The following is a 12,705-nucleotide window of genomic DNA, read 5'->3' on the forward strand; positions in this document are numbered from 1 at the left end:
TATCATTAATGTCCAAGTTTTAACTTTTCTTTTTTCTTTTCACACATGATTTAATAACTATTTATATGCTTGGGGCTGGACCCAAGGATTCCCACACATTAACCATGCACTTTCCACTAAGCTGCAGCATAGCCCTAATAATCTAGTTCGTTACGACACACAAATTCTATAAAGTAATACCAATCTAATCTACCTTTATTACACAGTTGTGTAAGCCAGATGTGTTATACCTTACTAAATCATAAGGGTGGAGGCCCCAGACATTTGGACATTATGTGGCAAAGTTCACCTCCCAAGAAATTCAAGTGCAGAATACCTTTCTTTCCCACAGCCATGTCTATTCTGAAGTAATTCCATTTGACCCCATCATTTTGTGTTCATGCTTATTTATTACTACTTTTGACAATTTGGAAGTGGTGCTACAGCAGTCTAAACTCCTGGATATTTTTTAAGTAAGCAGGGTAGAGCGCTAATTTACATTGATTGTTAGCAGTTCACCCTCATGTGAACTCTGCGCAGCCTATCTCACGAGGAGCGTGGTTGGCCTTGGCATGTAACCCCCCAAAGCACAACTCCTTTTATCATTATTGCTTAAGTCATTTATTTTTACACAAAACATCTTTTTACCTTTACTTTAAAATCAAGTAGAGTTTGCAAAACCTCTATGAATCACACTGGAAGAATGTTAACGAATAGTACCCTGGATTTGGACATTCAGCCATAAGAATGTGACTGCAAGCAATAATATTATGCAGGCTGAGTAAGATTTCAATAAATAAGGAACAAATGGAACTGTGGGGACTTATAAAATGTAATGCATATACATATATGCATGCAATAACAATTAGTGAAAAAAAAAGAAGCCATGAATTCAGAGGAGAGTGAAAGGAGGTGTATGAAAAGGTTTGGAGGGGAGAAATAAAATAAAATGTAATGCAAATATTATCCATTTCCTTCAATGAATTAATATTTCAGCATGGACAGTTATATACATGTTCATGAATATCACCTTTTTATTAAATCAAGCTTGGCACAATAACTCAATTTTAGGTAAATATAAACTTCATTTTTAAGCGTAAGAGAAAGCTTATCACAGTGTTAAAGTCTAACGTGTTCATTGATTCTCACCGCAGTTCTCGTGGTCACTATTATGACTGTGACTTCATTTCATAGATTATCACCTGGTAAATAGTATGCAAAAGTTTATGACCCCTGAAAGTAAGTGTGTGGGGGGAGAGGTATGTGTGTGATTGTATTAGTTGCATTGAAACTGTTTAGTCTATGGAATTTGCAAGCAGTGAGGACATCAATTTGACAGATCCTGTGTTTCTTGTAATGTCACATTCTGTTGTTTTATAGGAAAGCAGTATATTTAATATACACTTGACACATCTATTGACTTCCTTCCGTCAGGAATGTTCTCACAGGTACTGAAATTAAGCACCTGTGTCAGTCAGGAGAAAAGTCTCCGGTGATGGTGAGAAAGGCAGCTCACAGCTCCTCGTAAGCTTTGTCTGAATTATGCCTTTAAATTTGGCATCCTCCTGCCTCAGCCTCCCAAGTAGCTGGGATTACAGACCCCATGTCAACAGGCCCAGTTTGTACAATTCATTATTAGTAGTGGAGATAGAACCCACAGCTATTGGAGATAGAAATTCTGAAATTTCCTTGTATCATAATCATTCTTGGAAAAAAATTACAAAGGGGGTGGATCTGGGCAGAGTTAGGGAGGGAAAGGGAAGATCATGATCAAGATGTGTTGTATACATGTATAGAATGCTCAGAAAGCGAATAAAATATGTTTCTCCCAGAGAAAAGCAGCAAGTCATACATTGGAGTTTCCATGGTGACAAGAAACATAGAAATGTTGGTATGCCTCAGAGTCTTGCATTTAGACTATACTGACATATCTTCCTCCCTCTGTTTACTAGGTCTAACCCCTGAAACTTTGATGTCTGTGTTGGGGGCTCATTATTCAGTCAGTCTCTACTATATGGTAGATTCTCTGTGCGACTGTGTGGGGAGAAACAGAACTGTAAAGCTGATATGGAGTTAGAGGGCGTGTGTTCCACTGACACTGTTAAGTATCGTGGACAAAGAAACTTAACGGCTACCTCGAGAGTGTCAAGAAGTGTGACTCTTCAGACTCCCAGTCCTGAATCCTTCCAAACACTGCTGCACTTTATTTCTTCAGATCAAGTTCTAATTGAAGTATAATTGAAAAGCTTTCTTCTTAAAAGCATTGGGTGAAGAGGCTGGAAACAGCTAAATCATAGACCACTGGGTTAACATGAATTCACAAGGCCCTGGGTCCAGACACACAGATGTACACATACATACATACATACATACATACATACATACATACATACATACATACATACATACATAGAGAGAATTGAAGAGAGTATTAAAGGATCTGGGTTCTAAGAAGAATCATAAGAACTGTATTCTTTGTATTTAACTAGATATAGTTCAAGCTTACAATTTTGCTCAAAATGAGATAAGCTGCATCAGCTTAACCCACGTTCATCTTTAGCTATGTCCAGCCTGTGTTTTCAGTGAATATTGGAGTATGGTTTAGGCTTCTACTCCCCTCATGGCTCAGTGCTTTGGCTGTGAGCAGAGCGCACTGCACTTCGTAGAAGGCGTGCCTACTGTGATTTCTGAACAGTGACAGCTAAGAACTCTATTAAGTAGTCTTTGGAAGCAGCAGGGCTCACAGAGGTCTGAGCCATGGTTTCTCTCTAAAGAAAGAAATGCCCATTTAATACGGAATATATTTAATATTGCTTTCGGTACTCGTGGGTCTTTCTCATTAGGAGCAGTTTTTCCCTGAAGGCAGGATAACGAGATCTGACACTTTTTTGGAATACTGATAAATGTTTTCCATCTTAAATGTGAAATTTAATGTGGAACTTTTGTGGTTAAAGCATCCCTTAGGAGTTCTTGTGGGGAGTGTGGTTGGAGGCTTTTACGAGTGTGGCAAAGACTGCTTTTCCTTCAAGGGTGATCCAAGCTATGGAAAACTTGCCTACAAGCAGGAAACAAAGCCATGTGGACACAGACCTTCATAATTATCTACCATGGAGTTCCCAGTCAAAATTCTGTTCTAAAATGCTTATTAAAGTAATCTACTGAAAATCTACACGTGTTAAATATAAAAATCTCATTGGTCTAGAATAGCTTGTCCACAATGTAAAGCTTTTTAAGCTCTTTCAGCCCACAGATGACATTGCTTAATTTTTCTAACACATGGCTGCCTTAAGTGTTATGGGCCTATTGTGACAAGGATAAAATTGCCTTTGCTGAATGATTAGTGTGTTTATGAGTTACTTTATCTACTTGTTGGCAGCTTGAACAGTAAAGAAAATTTGATTGATGCGCTGTAGTGTGCAGTGAATTTGCCTCTGTCTAAGGCTCTGTTATTACATATTATCAAATTCTTTTCCAGCAATTCAGAGTTTAATCCCCTTGGAGGAATTTGGGGATTTTGTGGAGCTCGGTGATAATTAAGTCTCTCTCCTGTTTGGCTCCTTTAAATGGTTCTCCAAGCTAACAAAATTCATATGGGAATTCATATGACTTTCACATCCATTTTTGGTTGAGTGTTTTAGTTTTGTATTGTTAATACTTTGCCATCAGAAGGTAGGACTGAAACAGAATTAGGACATACTAGCCTTACCCACCTCACCATTCAGAGTCATCTTGACCTCTTTCTTCTCTCGTCGATGTTTTCTTGATAAACACTGAATAGAACACTTGATGGATATTTGCTTCAGGTTGCCACCAGAACACAGAGATGAACTGGGAGCAGTTCTGAATTTTAGCATCAGGGATAAGGGAATGGGTCCATGGAAAGACAACTGTGATATTCTGCTAAGTGCAGGGATGCAGTGGTGACTCACACGAAGGATTAGTGGAGGATGTGACCCTTGATTGATTTGAGGAGAACGTCAGGAACAAAGGAGTTACCTTTCAACATTTGAAGCCCTTCATACTTTCTAAACACATAAAGATGATTTCTCTATATGTATTTAAATATCAACCTATCAGTGGTATATGGTGTGCTGTTGGTTATATTATCCTGCCCTGAAAAAAAAAAAAACTCACTCAGAAACAGCTCTGGAGAGGTAAAGGCTGAAGAAAAGATACAAGGAACCAGTGGAGTTGAAGGAGAAGCTAGTTTGTGGGGTTGGGGATTTACACTGTGGCAGTGGGGACCAGACCCTGTGCCACCTTCTGCCATTGAGATCTGTAGACGGCAACGTCTTACTAGTCCCCAGGCTTCCTTCCTTCCACTCCACACAAAATGATCCACTCATGCCCTCGAGGCTACTGCTATGGAACTGAGGTGGCAGTTTTTCCGCAGAACTGGTTATATGGAGAAGCCTGGCCTTTTCAAACAGATCAGTCACATGGTGGGAGCGCAGACTTACGTCTGTCCTGTCAGAAACTGCAAAGACCTGTTCAGAACTGAAACCCACAGACCTGCACTTGCTCTTCTGCAATCAGGATTAACAGTGCTAGGTTGCTCAGCTGTTAGGAAGACTGAGTGGCGCAGATGGACGTCTGTGGCACCTTTGCTACATAGGTGTTCACTAACGAGTGACAAGAAAGCTTCTATTGCACATGATGACACTTGGCGGCCAGCCACATGTGTAGCTAGTAAACTGTTCAGTTCCAGAAGAGCTCATGGCCCTCTGCAGACCCACAGCTGGAAGGGGCAGTGCCATCTTTGAACACATCACATCCTAGACCTCTCCTCAGACTAAGACAGCAGACACCCACAAGGACATAAAAGGAAACATATTGAAAAAAAAACTTTAAATAGAAGAAAACAAACAATGAGATTATAAATATGAAGAGATGCAGATTACTTTTAATTCATTAATGAGGAGGCTTTTTTATTTATTAAAGATTTCCGTCTCTTCCCCACCACCACCCCCCATTTCCCTCCCCCTCCCCCAATCAAGTCCCCCTCCCTCCAGCCCGAAGAGCAATCAGGGTTCCCTGCTCTGTGGGAAGTCCAAGGAACCCCCACCTCCATCCAGGTCTAGTAAGTTGAGCATCAAAACTGCCTGGGCTCTTACAAAGCCAGTACGTGCAGTAGAATCAGAAACCCATTGCCATTGTTCTTGAGTTCTCAGTAGTCCTCATTTGTAATAGCCAGAACCTGGAAACAACCTAGATGCCCTTCAATGGAAGAATGGATGAAGAAAGTATGGAATATATACATATTAGAGTACTGCTGCGGTAAAAAACAAGGGCTTCTTGAATTTTGTATGCAAATGGATGGAAATAGAAAACACTATCCTGAGTGAGGTAAGCCAGACCCAAAAAGAGGAGCATGGGATGTACTCACTCATATTTGGTTTCTAGCCATAAACAAAGGACATTGAGCCTATAATTAGTGATCCTAGAGAAGCTAAATAAGGAGAACCCAAAGAAAAACATATAGGCATCCTCCTGAATATTAACCTTCATCAGGCGATGAAAGGAGACAGAGACAGAGACCCACATTGGAGCACCGGACATAATTCTCAAGGTCCAAATCAGGAGCAGAAGGAGAGAGAGCACAAGCAAGGAACTCAGGACCGCGAGGGGTGCACCCACACACTGAGACAATGGGGATGTTCTATTGGGAACTCACCAAGGCCAGCTGGCCTGGGTCTGAAAAAGCCTGGGATAAAACCGGACTCTCTGAACATAGAGGAGACATTTTTTTAAGCAAAGGTTACCAGTCACAGAAAGTGTCCTACAGTTCTGGCCTAGAGTATTCAGTTCAAAGGCGTCCCAAACCCACGGCTGACCTGTACTTGGTTTCTGAGTGCTTCCTCCCACATCCCGCTTTGTCCTTCAACACGAGCTCATTTCACCAGGTTCTTTTCTTTCATCACCCAAGTAATGAGGCCTGGCAGAACCCTTGATCAGGCCACACTTCTTCTAAGCTGAACCCTTGAGCTCTAGTAAATATCTGAAACTGTTTAAAATTACCAGTAAAAAGTAAATGATGCAGAGTTCACCTCAAGTTTGAACGCAGCAGCAAATGTTTAAGGTCAACAGAAAGAACACGGGGGAAGTTTAACATGGAATCTGAGACAAATCCCGTCCTAAAGGAGTAAAATAATCATCTTTGGAAAATATAATTGTACTTCTGAACCGTTAACTTTGCTTCTTATTTATGTTTATATCAAGCAAGTAAACATTAGCAAATGACCAGTTATGGGTTGCTGCCCATCATCTGGATGCTTGCTTAAGGTTGTGTCTGGTTGCTAACCATTAGTGGGAATTTTTCTTTTATAGGATGCTATAGTTATCCATGAAGTCTATGAAGAAGGTGCAGCAGCCAGAGATGGAAGACTGTGGGCTGGAGACCAGATTTTAGAGGTACCCCATTCTGAATTGTTCTTTGTGACACTGGACATGATTAACCTTGGTCCCTAAGGTCAAAGCGTCTATCTTTGATTCTACTGTTCCCGCAGTGAATTGTTTCCTGCGGAACAAAATATGTGCCATAGCCTCTTCTTTCTCAGTGTTGCCCAACAACCACTGCTTCATAACCATGACATTATTGATCTAAATCTGAGAAAAAGTTTAGTTACAAAGAAGACTACCACTTACAATTCTATCATTTTAATATGACAGGAATATATATATTTATGGTTTCTATCTCTTTGCCCTTTCTTACTAAATCCCCTGCTGAAAACATATACATACAAACACATAAATCATCACACACCTGCAATTTTAAAGACTTTGTTGCCATAAGTAATCTCCTTAATTCTAATACGCCATTTGTAAAAAGGAAAGCCATGCCTCACCACTAACATTTCTAAGTCAATAAAAATGTAAAATCTTTCCTTTTAGATGGTATCTAGTACTTACCAACACTGAGCTACTTGACCAAATTCTTTAATTAGTCTGTTGTTTTGCAATATTGTTAAAGCCTTCTAAAAGATGCTAGGGAGCAGAAGAAATAGCTCAGCAGTTAAGGACATTTACTGTTCTTCCAGGGAACCCAAATTCAATTCTCAGCACCCGTGTCAAGCAACTTATAACCACCTGTAACTCCAATTCTAGGGAGAATCTAGCTCCTCTGGCCTCCAAGAGCACCCAGACTCATGTGCACATACCTACATATAGACAGACACACATAGACATAATTAAAGTAAGAAAATCTTTAAAGTAGGATAAGCAAAAAAAAAAAATCATTAAATGAGATAGTTTCCACTGATGACATTAATATGTTAAAAATAATAAATAGTGTAACAATAGTCAGTGTGAAGCTAAGAAACAGATGAACAGGAAGCCAGTCTATAGTCAGACTTTCTTGTCACCCTTTCTTTTTGGCTGCCACCCCCAAATAATTATCTTATACGGAATCTTATTATTAGTTATGGAAACTTGGCCTTAGCTTAGACTTATCCCCAACTAGCTCTTACAACTTAAGTTAACCCATTTATATTAATCTACATTCTGCCACCTGGCTTGTTACCTATTCTCCATAACTTCCTCCATGACTTCCTCAGTGTCTCGCTGGTGTCTCCTGTGTGCCTGGATCTAACCCCAAATTTGACTCTCTCCCTGGAAGTTCTCCCTGGTCTCTCCTGCCTACCTATTGGCCATTCAGTTCTTTGTTAAACCAATCAGAAAGCACCTTAGGCAGAGACACTTCTTCACAGTATACAAAAAGGTTATCCCACAACACGGTCAATTCCAGGCACTCTGGTAGGTGGAGCTAAAGAGAGTTTCAGTGGTGTAAGACTTTAGCATCTTTCACTGAATGAATTTAATGGAAGAGACTTTATGTTTGGGCATGTGTAATTTTCGCTTTGTATTTTTATTATAACATATTATGAATGACATCACAGAACTTCATTTCTCCTTTAGTGGCTCATTTCTGGCTTTCAAGATGAAATAGGGCTGTAATCAAGAGTGGAGCACCTAGATGCAAAGGGTGAAAAGGGAATCCAGGCTAAGTGCAAATTAAATTCAGATCCAGTTGCCAGGTTTTTCTGCAGACCTTGACTGTGTGGCACACTGGATTAGGATGCATCCCCAGTGCACTTGTCAAGGCACTGATGAATGAGGTTAGAAAAACAAACGGGCCTTCTTCAGGAATTAGACTGGATGCTTTTGCAAGCAACACTGTTTTTTACTGATCAAAGTTTTGGGGACTTCTGGTTTCTTTCTTATCCTTCCTAGATTTTCTAGTCAATTGGTGTTGTCATAATTGGCATTTCAAGGTGAGTGGGTTTAATATTAAAAGTAGAAACTTCCCAGTTTGCTCAGAAGTTCACAGCACTGGAAGACCATAGGACCCGGGGTCAATTGCTGGCACCCATATGGCAGCTCACAACTATCTGTAACAACCGTGCCAGGGGATGCAACACTCTCTTCTAGCCTCTGTGGACACCAGACATACATGCGGTACACAGCCATGCATATAGGCAAAATACTGATACATATAAAATAAATCATTTTTAAATGCAAATGTATATACCTGATTTTTCTATCAGTTATATCTTAGTTGAATTTTCCTGCCAGGCCTGATGGTACAGGCTATGATCTCAGCACTCAGGAAGTTGCACTAGTTCAAAGCCTGCCAGAGATTTAGAGTGAGTTCAAGGCCAGGGTAGGCAACTTGGTGAGAACTCGTTAAAAATGAAAACTTAAACAAGACTTTTTTTAACATTTATTCATCTATTGCCTATATGTGTATGAATGTGGGGGGCAACGCGCACACACACACACATGCCACAGCACAAGTGTGGAGATCCAAGGACAGTTTACAGGAGCCTGTTTTCTCCTTCCACCATGTGAGTTCCAGCATCAATTCAAATCAGACTTGCTAGCAAGTGGCTTGCCACTGAGGCATCTTGCTAGCCCAAACTAAGCCACTTTTGTTTTTGTTTTAAGAGAGGACTTCATACTGTAGCCCAGGCTAACCTCAAACTCACTATATAGTTGAGGCTGGACTTGAATCCCTAATATTCCTTCATCTACTTCTCAGCTGTTGGCTTAGGGAGATCAGCCACCACACCAATCAGAAACATTTTTAAAAGTGCTGAGCACATGGCTCGATGGTAGGGTGCTTGAATTTAATTCTCAATTTCATTTTTTAAGACCACTATCCCTTTTTATCATACATTTTGCAAGCTGTTCTGCCATGGCTTTTATAATATCTATTCCTTATTGTTCATCTCATTGACACAACAGAGTGCTCAACAAAGCAACTTAAGGAAAGGGGTTTGTTTGGCTTACAGCTCCAGGGGATACAGCTCTGACCGAGAGTGTGGTGGCAGAAGTAAGTGATAGTCGATCACAATGCATCCAGACACAGGAGCAGAGAACAGCAAGAACACGCCCAACTCACATTCTCCTCCTTGATTAGGCTGAGACAGTAGCCGATCTATATAATCCACAGACATGCTGGAAGGTTCATCTCTTCAGTGCGTGTAGATCTTGTCAAATTGACAATGTTGAACATCACAGTATCTTAATGTTAAAATTAGGATAAAGCCAGATTTCGTTCCAAAAACTCAACCAAACAATTTCAGACATTGATGAGCATAAACTCTTCTTCCTGGTGGTTTTAGGCCAGTCCCTTCTCTTACCCTACCTTACTGCCGTTATATTCTGTGAAAGTAGGATCAGAAAGAGAGTTAATTCCCCAAAGCCCTCCTCTGGCAGTGGCTCGTCCACTTTTCATATGCCCAGCCTACTAAAAGGATGTGCCAGCAGGACCTTCAAGAGCTCTTCTCAAACAGGGCCACTCCCACTACCCCCACATCAGCAAGCAGTGTTGTGAACACTGCCAGCAGTGCTTGTCTAAGACGCCTAAAGCAGTGCTCAGACTGCACCGTTTGTTCCTTCATGCCGCTTCCTGACCAGCACAGCCTGTGGAAGCCCGGCTGAGGTCACTCTGATCTGAGCAGGCCCCCTAGTGCCAGAACTTGGTAAAAATTGCTTTTGTAGTGTTAGAGTTCAATGGCAGTGCCTTCAATTATTTGTGTATTTACTAAGGCCTTTGAGACGGCTTACAAAGTTCACCTTCAGTCCACGAGGTCACCTAGTGTTTCAAATAGTAGAAGTGGTCTTGTGTGCCATCTGTTGGACCACAGGAAAATAATCAGCGTATCTCACTCTCCCTAGAAGCACAGTTTCCCCTTTGTTCTGTCAGTTGATTCACTAACAATGCAAAAGCATTCTTAGTGGCCTGAAGGAATGGTGAGACGTCCTGCACAGAGGAAAACAGCTCTGGCAGCATTTCCTTTCAGCCTGTCATTTCTTTCTTACAGTAAATACCTATGTGCCGAGTCACGAACCATAAACCTCACAGAGTTTATTTCAGTCAATTCTCAACGCAAAGTAGGTATTCTTCCTGGCTCCAGCTCATGAATGACACAGAAACCCAACTGAAGTCATATCTCTGGGTTTCACAAAGCCAGGAAGTCAGACTGGCATAGTAACTGAATTCAGCCTCTGTCTGAACCCATGTCCTTAACCACCGTGACTCTGGATGTCTGTGAATGCTGAGATGCACCAGAAAGAAAATGGCATCCTGGTAATGGGTGATTGGCCTTTTAGGCATGTTCTTGGCTCACAGAATCTGATTTAGACAAAAGCCCCGTGGGGTAGGGAAAGCTCATACCTAGCATGTGCAAAGCCCCGAGTACAACAAAATTAATTAATTTTTTAAAGGCAGGGCTAGAGAGATGGCTAAGCAATTAATAGCATTGGCTGCTCTTCCAGAGGACTCAGCGTTTACATGGCAACTCATCGGCTACTCTAGTTCCACAGGATCTAACACCCTTTCCTGGCTTCTTTGACCACTAGGCATACATATGGTGCACAGATATACATGCAATCAAAACATCCATAAACATTAAAAATAAAATAATTAAAAAAATTTAAACACAGCCCCAAAGTTACCTTCTTCAAGAAAAGTTGGTTCTCCCTTCCTCCTTGGATGCCTCGGGTCCCTGGTCTTTGGGTATCAGAGTTAGGAAAGCCTTAGACTGTCTTTTACTGAAGAAATAAAGGGACCAGGTTCAGAGACAGGCTTGACCTTCTTGGGTCACACAGGGCTGTATCAGAATAAGGGGTGGAAGTCACATGTCCGGAGCTCTTCCACTCTTGCCACCAGTCTGGCCAGAGTTGGGGCTATTTTTCCTTTTGTTTGGCTCTTTTCCAAGATGTCACCCGGAAGGAGTGACTTTGAATCCAAAGCTACCCTGTCCCTGAGTTTCTTCTTTGTAGAAATTTACTGATCAGTACCAACTATTTAACTATGTGTGATGATCCATCTAATAACCTATTCAGGGGCTAACCTATGAGGCTGCGTGGTGAAAGGACTAGAATGGGAAGATTGTCTGGTTAGGAACTGGAGAGATGAGTCAGTAGTTTTTTAAAAAAATGGAATTGAGAATTAAATTCAAGCACCCTACCATCGAGCCATGTGCTCAGCACTTTAAAAAATGTTTCTGATTGGTGTGGTGGCTGACCTCCATAAACCAACAGCTGAGAAGTAGATGCAGGAATATCAAGAATTCAAGTCCAGCCTCAACTATATAGTGAGTTTGAAGTTAGCCTGGGCTACAGTATGAAGTCCTCTCTCAAGCTCTAGGTTCAAGTGAGAAACCCTGCCTCAATATATAAGGTAGAGAAAGAATAGTAAAAGATACACACACACACATTTTTATAGAAAGGAAAACAAATTTGGGTTCAAATGTTGACTTCTCCACCTACTAGATGTGTGATTTTGGTCAAATTCCTTGGCCTCTCCACGCCTTGGTTTCTTCATCTGTAAATGGTCATGATAACAGTATATATTGAATTTTGACTATAGTCATGCTCCCTACCATGACAATCATAGATTATAACCCTCTGGATCTGTGAGCCCCAGGAAATGCTTGCTTTTATAAGTTGCCTTGGTCATGGTGTCTTATCTATCACATCAATAGAAACATAACCGAGACAACCATAATTCAAGACTTTAAACTACTTGGAAAAAGAGGAGAAACAGTTCAGGAGTAGGCATAGGCAGTGAGTTCTGAATAAGACTCTAGTCAAGAAAGAAATGACAAATGAGATCACAAAATTAAAAAGCTTCTGCATGGCAAAGGAAGTAGTTAGCCAGTGCAAAGAGACAGCACAGAGTGAAATGGCTCAGCATGTAAGAGGGCCTAGTAACCTGAGTGCTGAGTTCCGTCCCTGAGCCATGTGGTGGAAGAAGAGAAGCCCCTACAGCTGCCCTCTGACCCCACATGCTTGCAGTGGCACCGCTCACACAGAAACCTGAAAAAAGAACAGTGTGATCCAGAGAGACTCCTGAACACATAGCTCAGTCTTCATCAGCATGCAGTAGAGATGCCGGCATATGCGTGTTCACAGTAGTACTGTTCCATTTGGTTTGTTTGTTTTGAGACAGCACTTTGCTGTGTAACTCAGGTTAGCTTCAGATATGTGGGAATTCCTGAGTGTAAAGATTACAGGTGTGCAACCCCCTGTCCAGCTTTGTGGTACTATTTATCCTCAAAAGCCAAGTCATAGAATCAACCTAGATGCCCATCTGTATATAAAGAAAACACAATTTGCACACATATACACACCATGTGGTATTATTCTGCCATAAAGAAAAATAGAATTGCCAGGCGGTGGTGGCGCACGCCTTTAATCCCAGCACTCGGGAGGCAGAGG

The 12,705-nt window shown here is 41.2% G+C and overlaps 1 protein-coding gene across 3 annotated transcripts in view; it reads left to right on the forward strand.

The window, feature by feature from the left end:
* Positions 1-12,705, forward strand: part of Patj (PATJ, crumbs cell polarity complex component) — a 317,960-nt gene that overhangs the window by 263,771 nt on the left and 41,484 nt on the right. For all 3 annotated transcript variants that reach the window (XM_013348556.2, XM_026782090.1, XM_026782089.1), the window contains one exon: positions 6,307-6,390. In XM_013348556.2, coding sequence (XP_013204010.1) covers positions 6,307-6,390 — 84 coding nt within the window. The remainder of the gene's footprint in view (positions 1-6,306; positions 6,391-12,705) is intronic.

Source organism: Microtus ochrogaster, chromosome 10 (genome assembly GCF_000317375.1).
Source record: "Microtus ochrogaster isolate Prairie Vole_2 chromosome 10, MicOch1.0, whole genome shotgun sequence".
Classification (NCBI taxonomy): Eukaryota; Metazoa; Chordata; class Mammalia; order Rodentia; family Cricetidae; genus Microtus; species Microtus ochrogaster.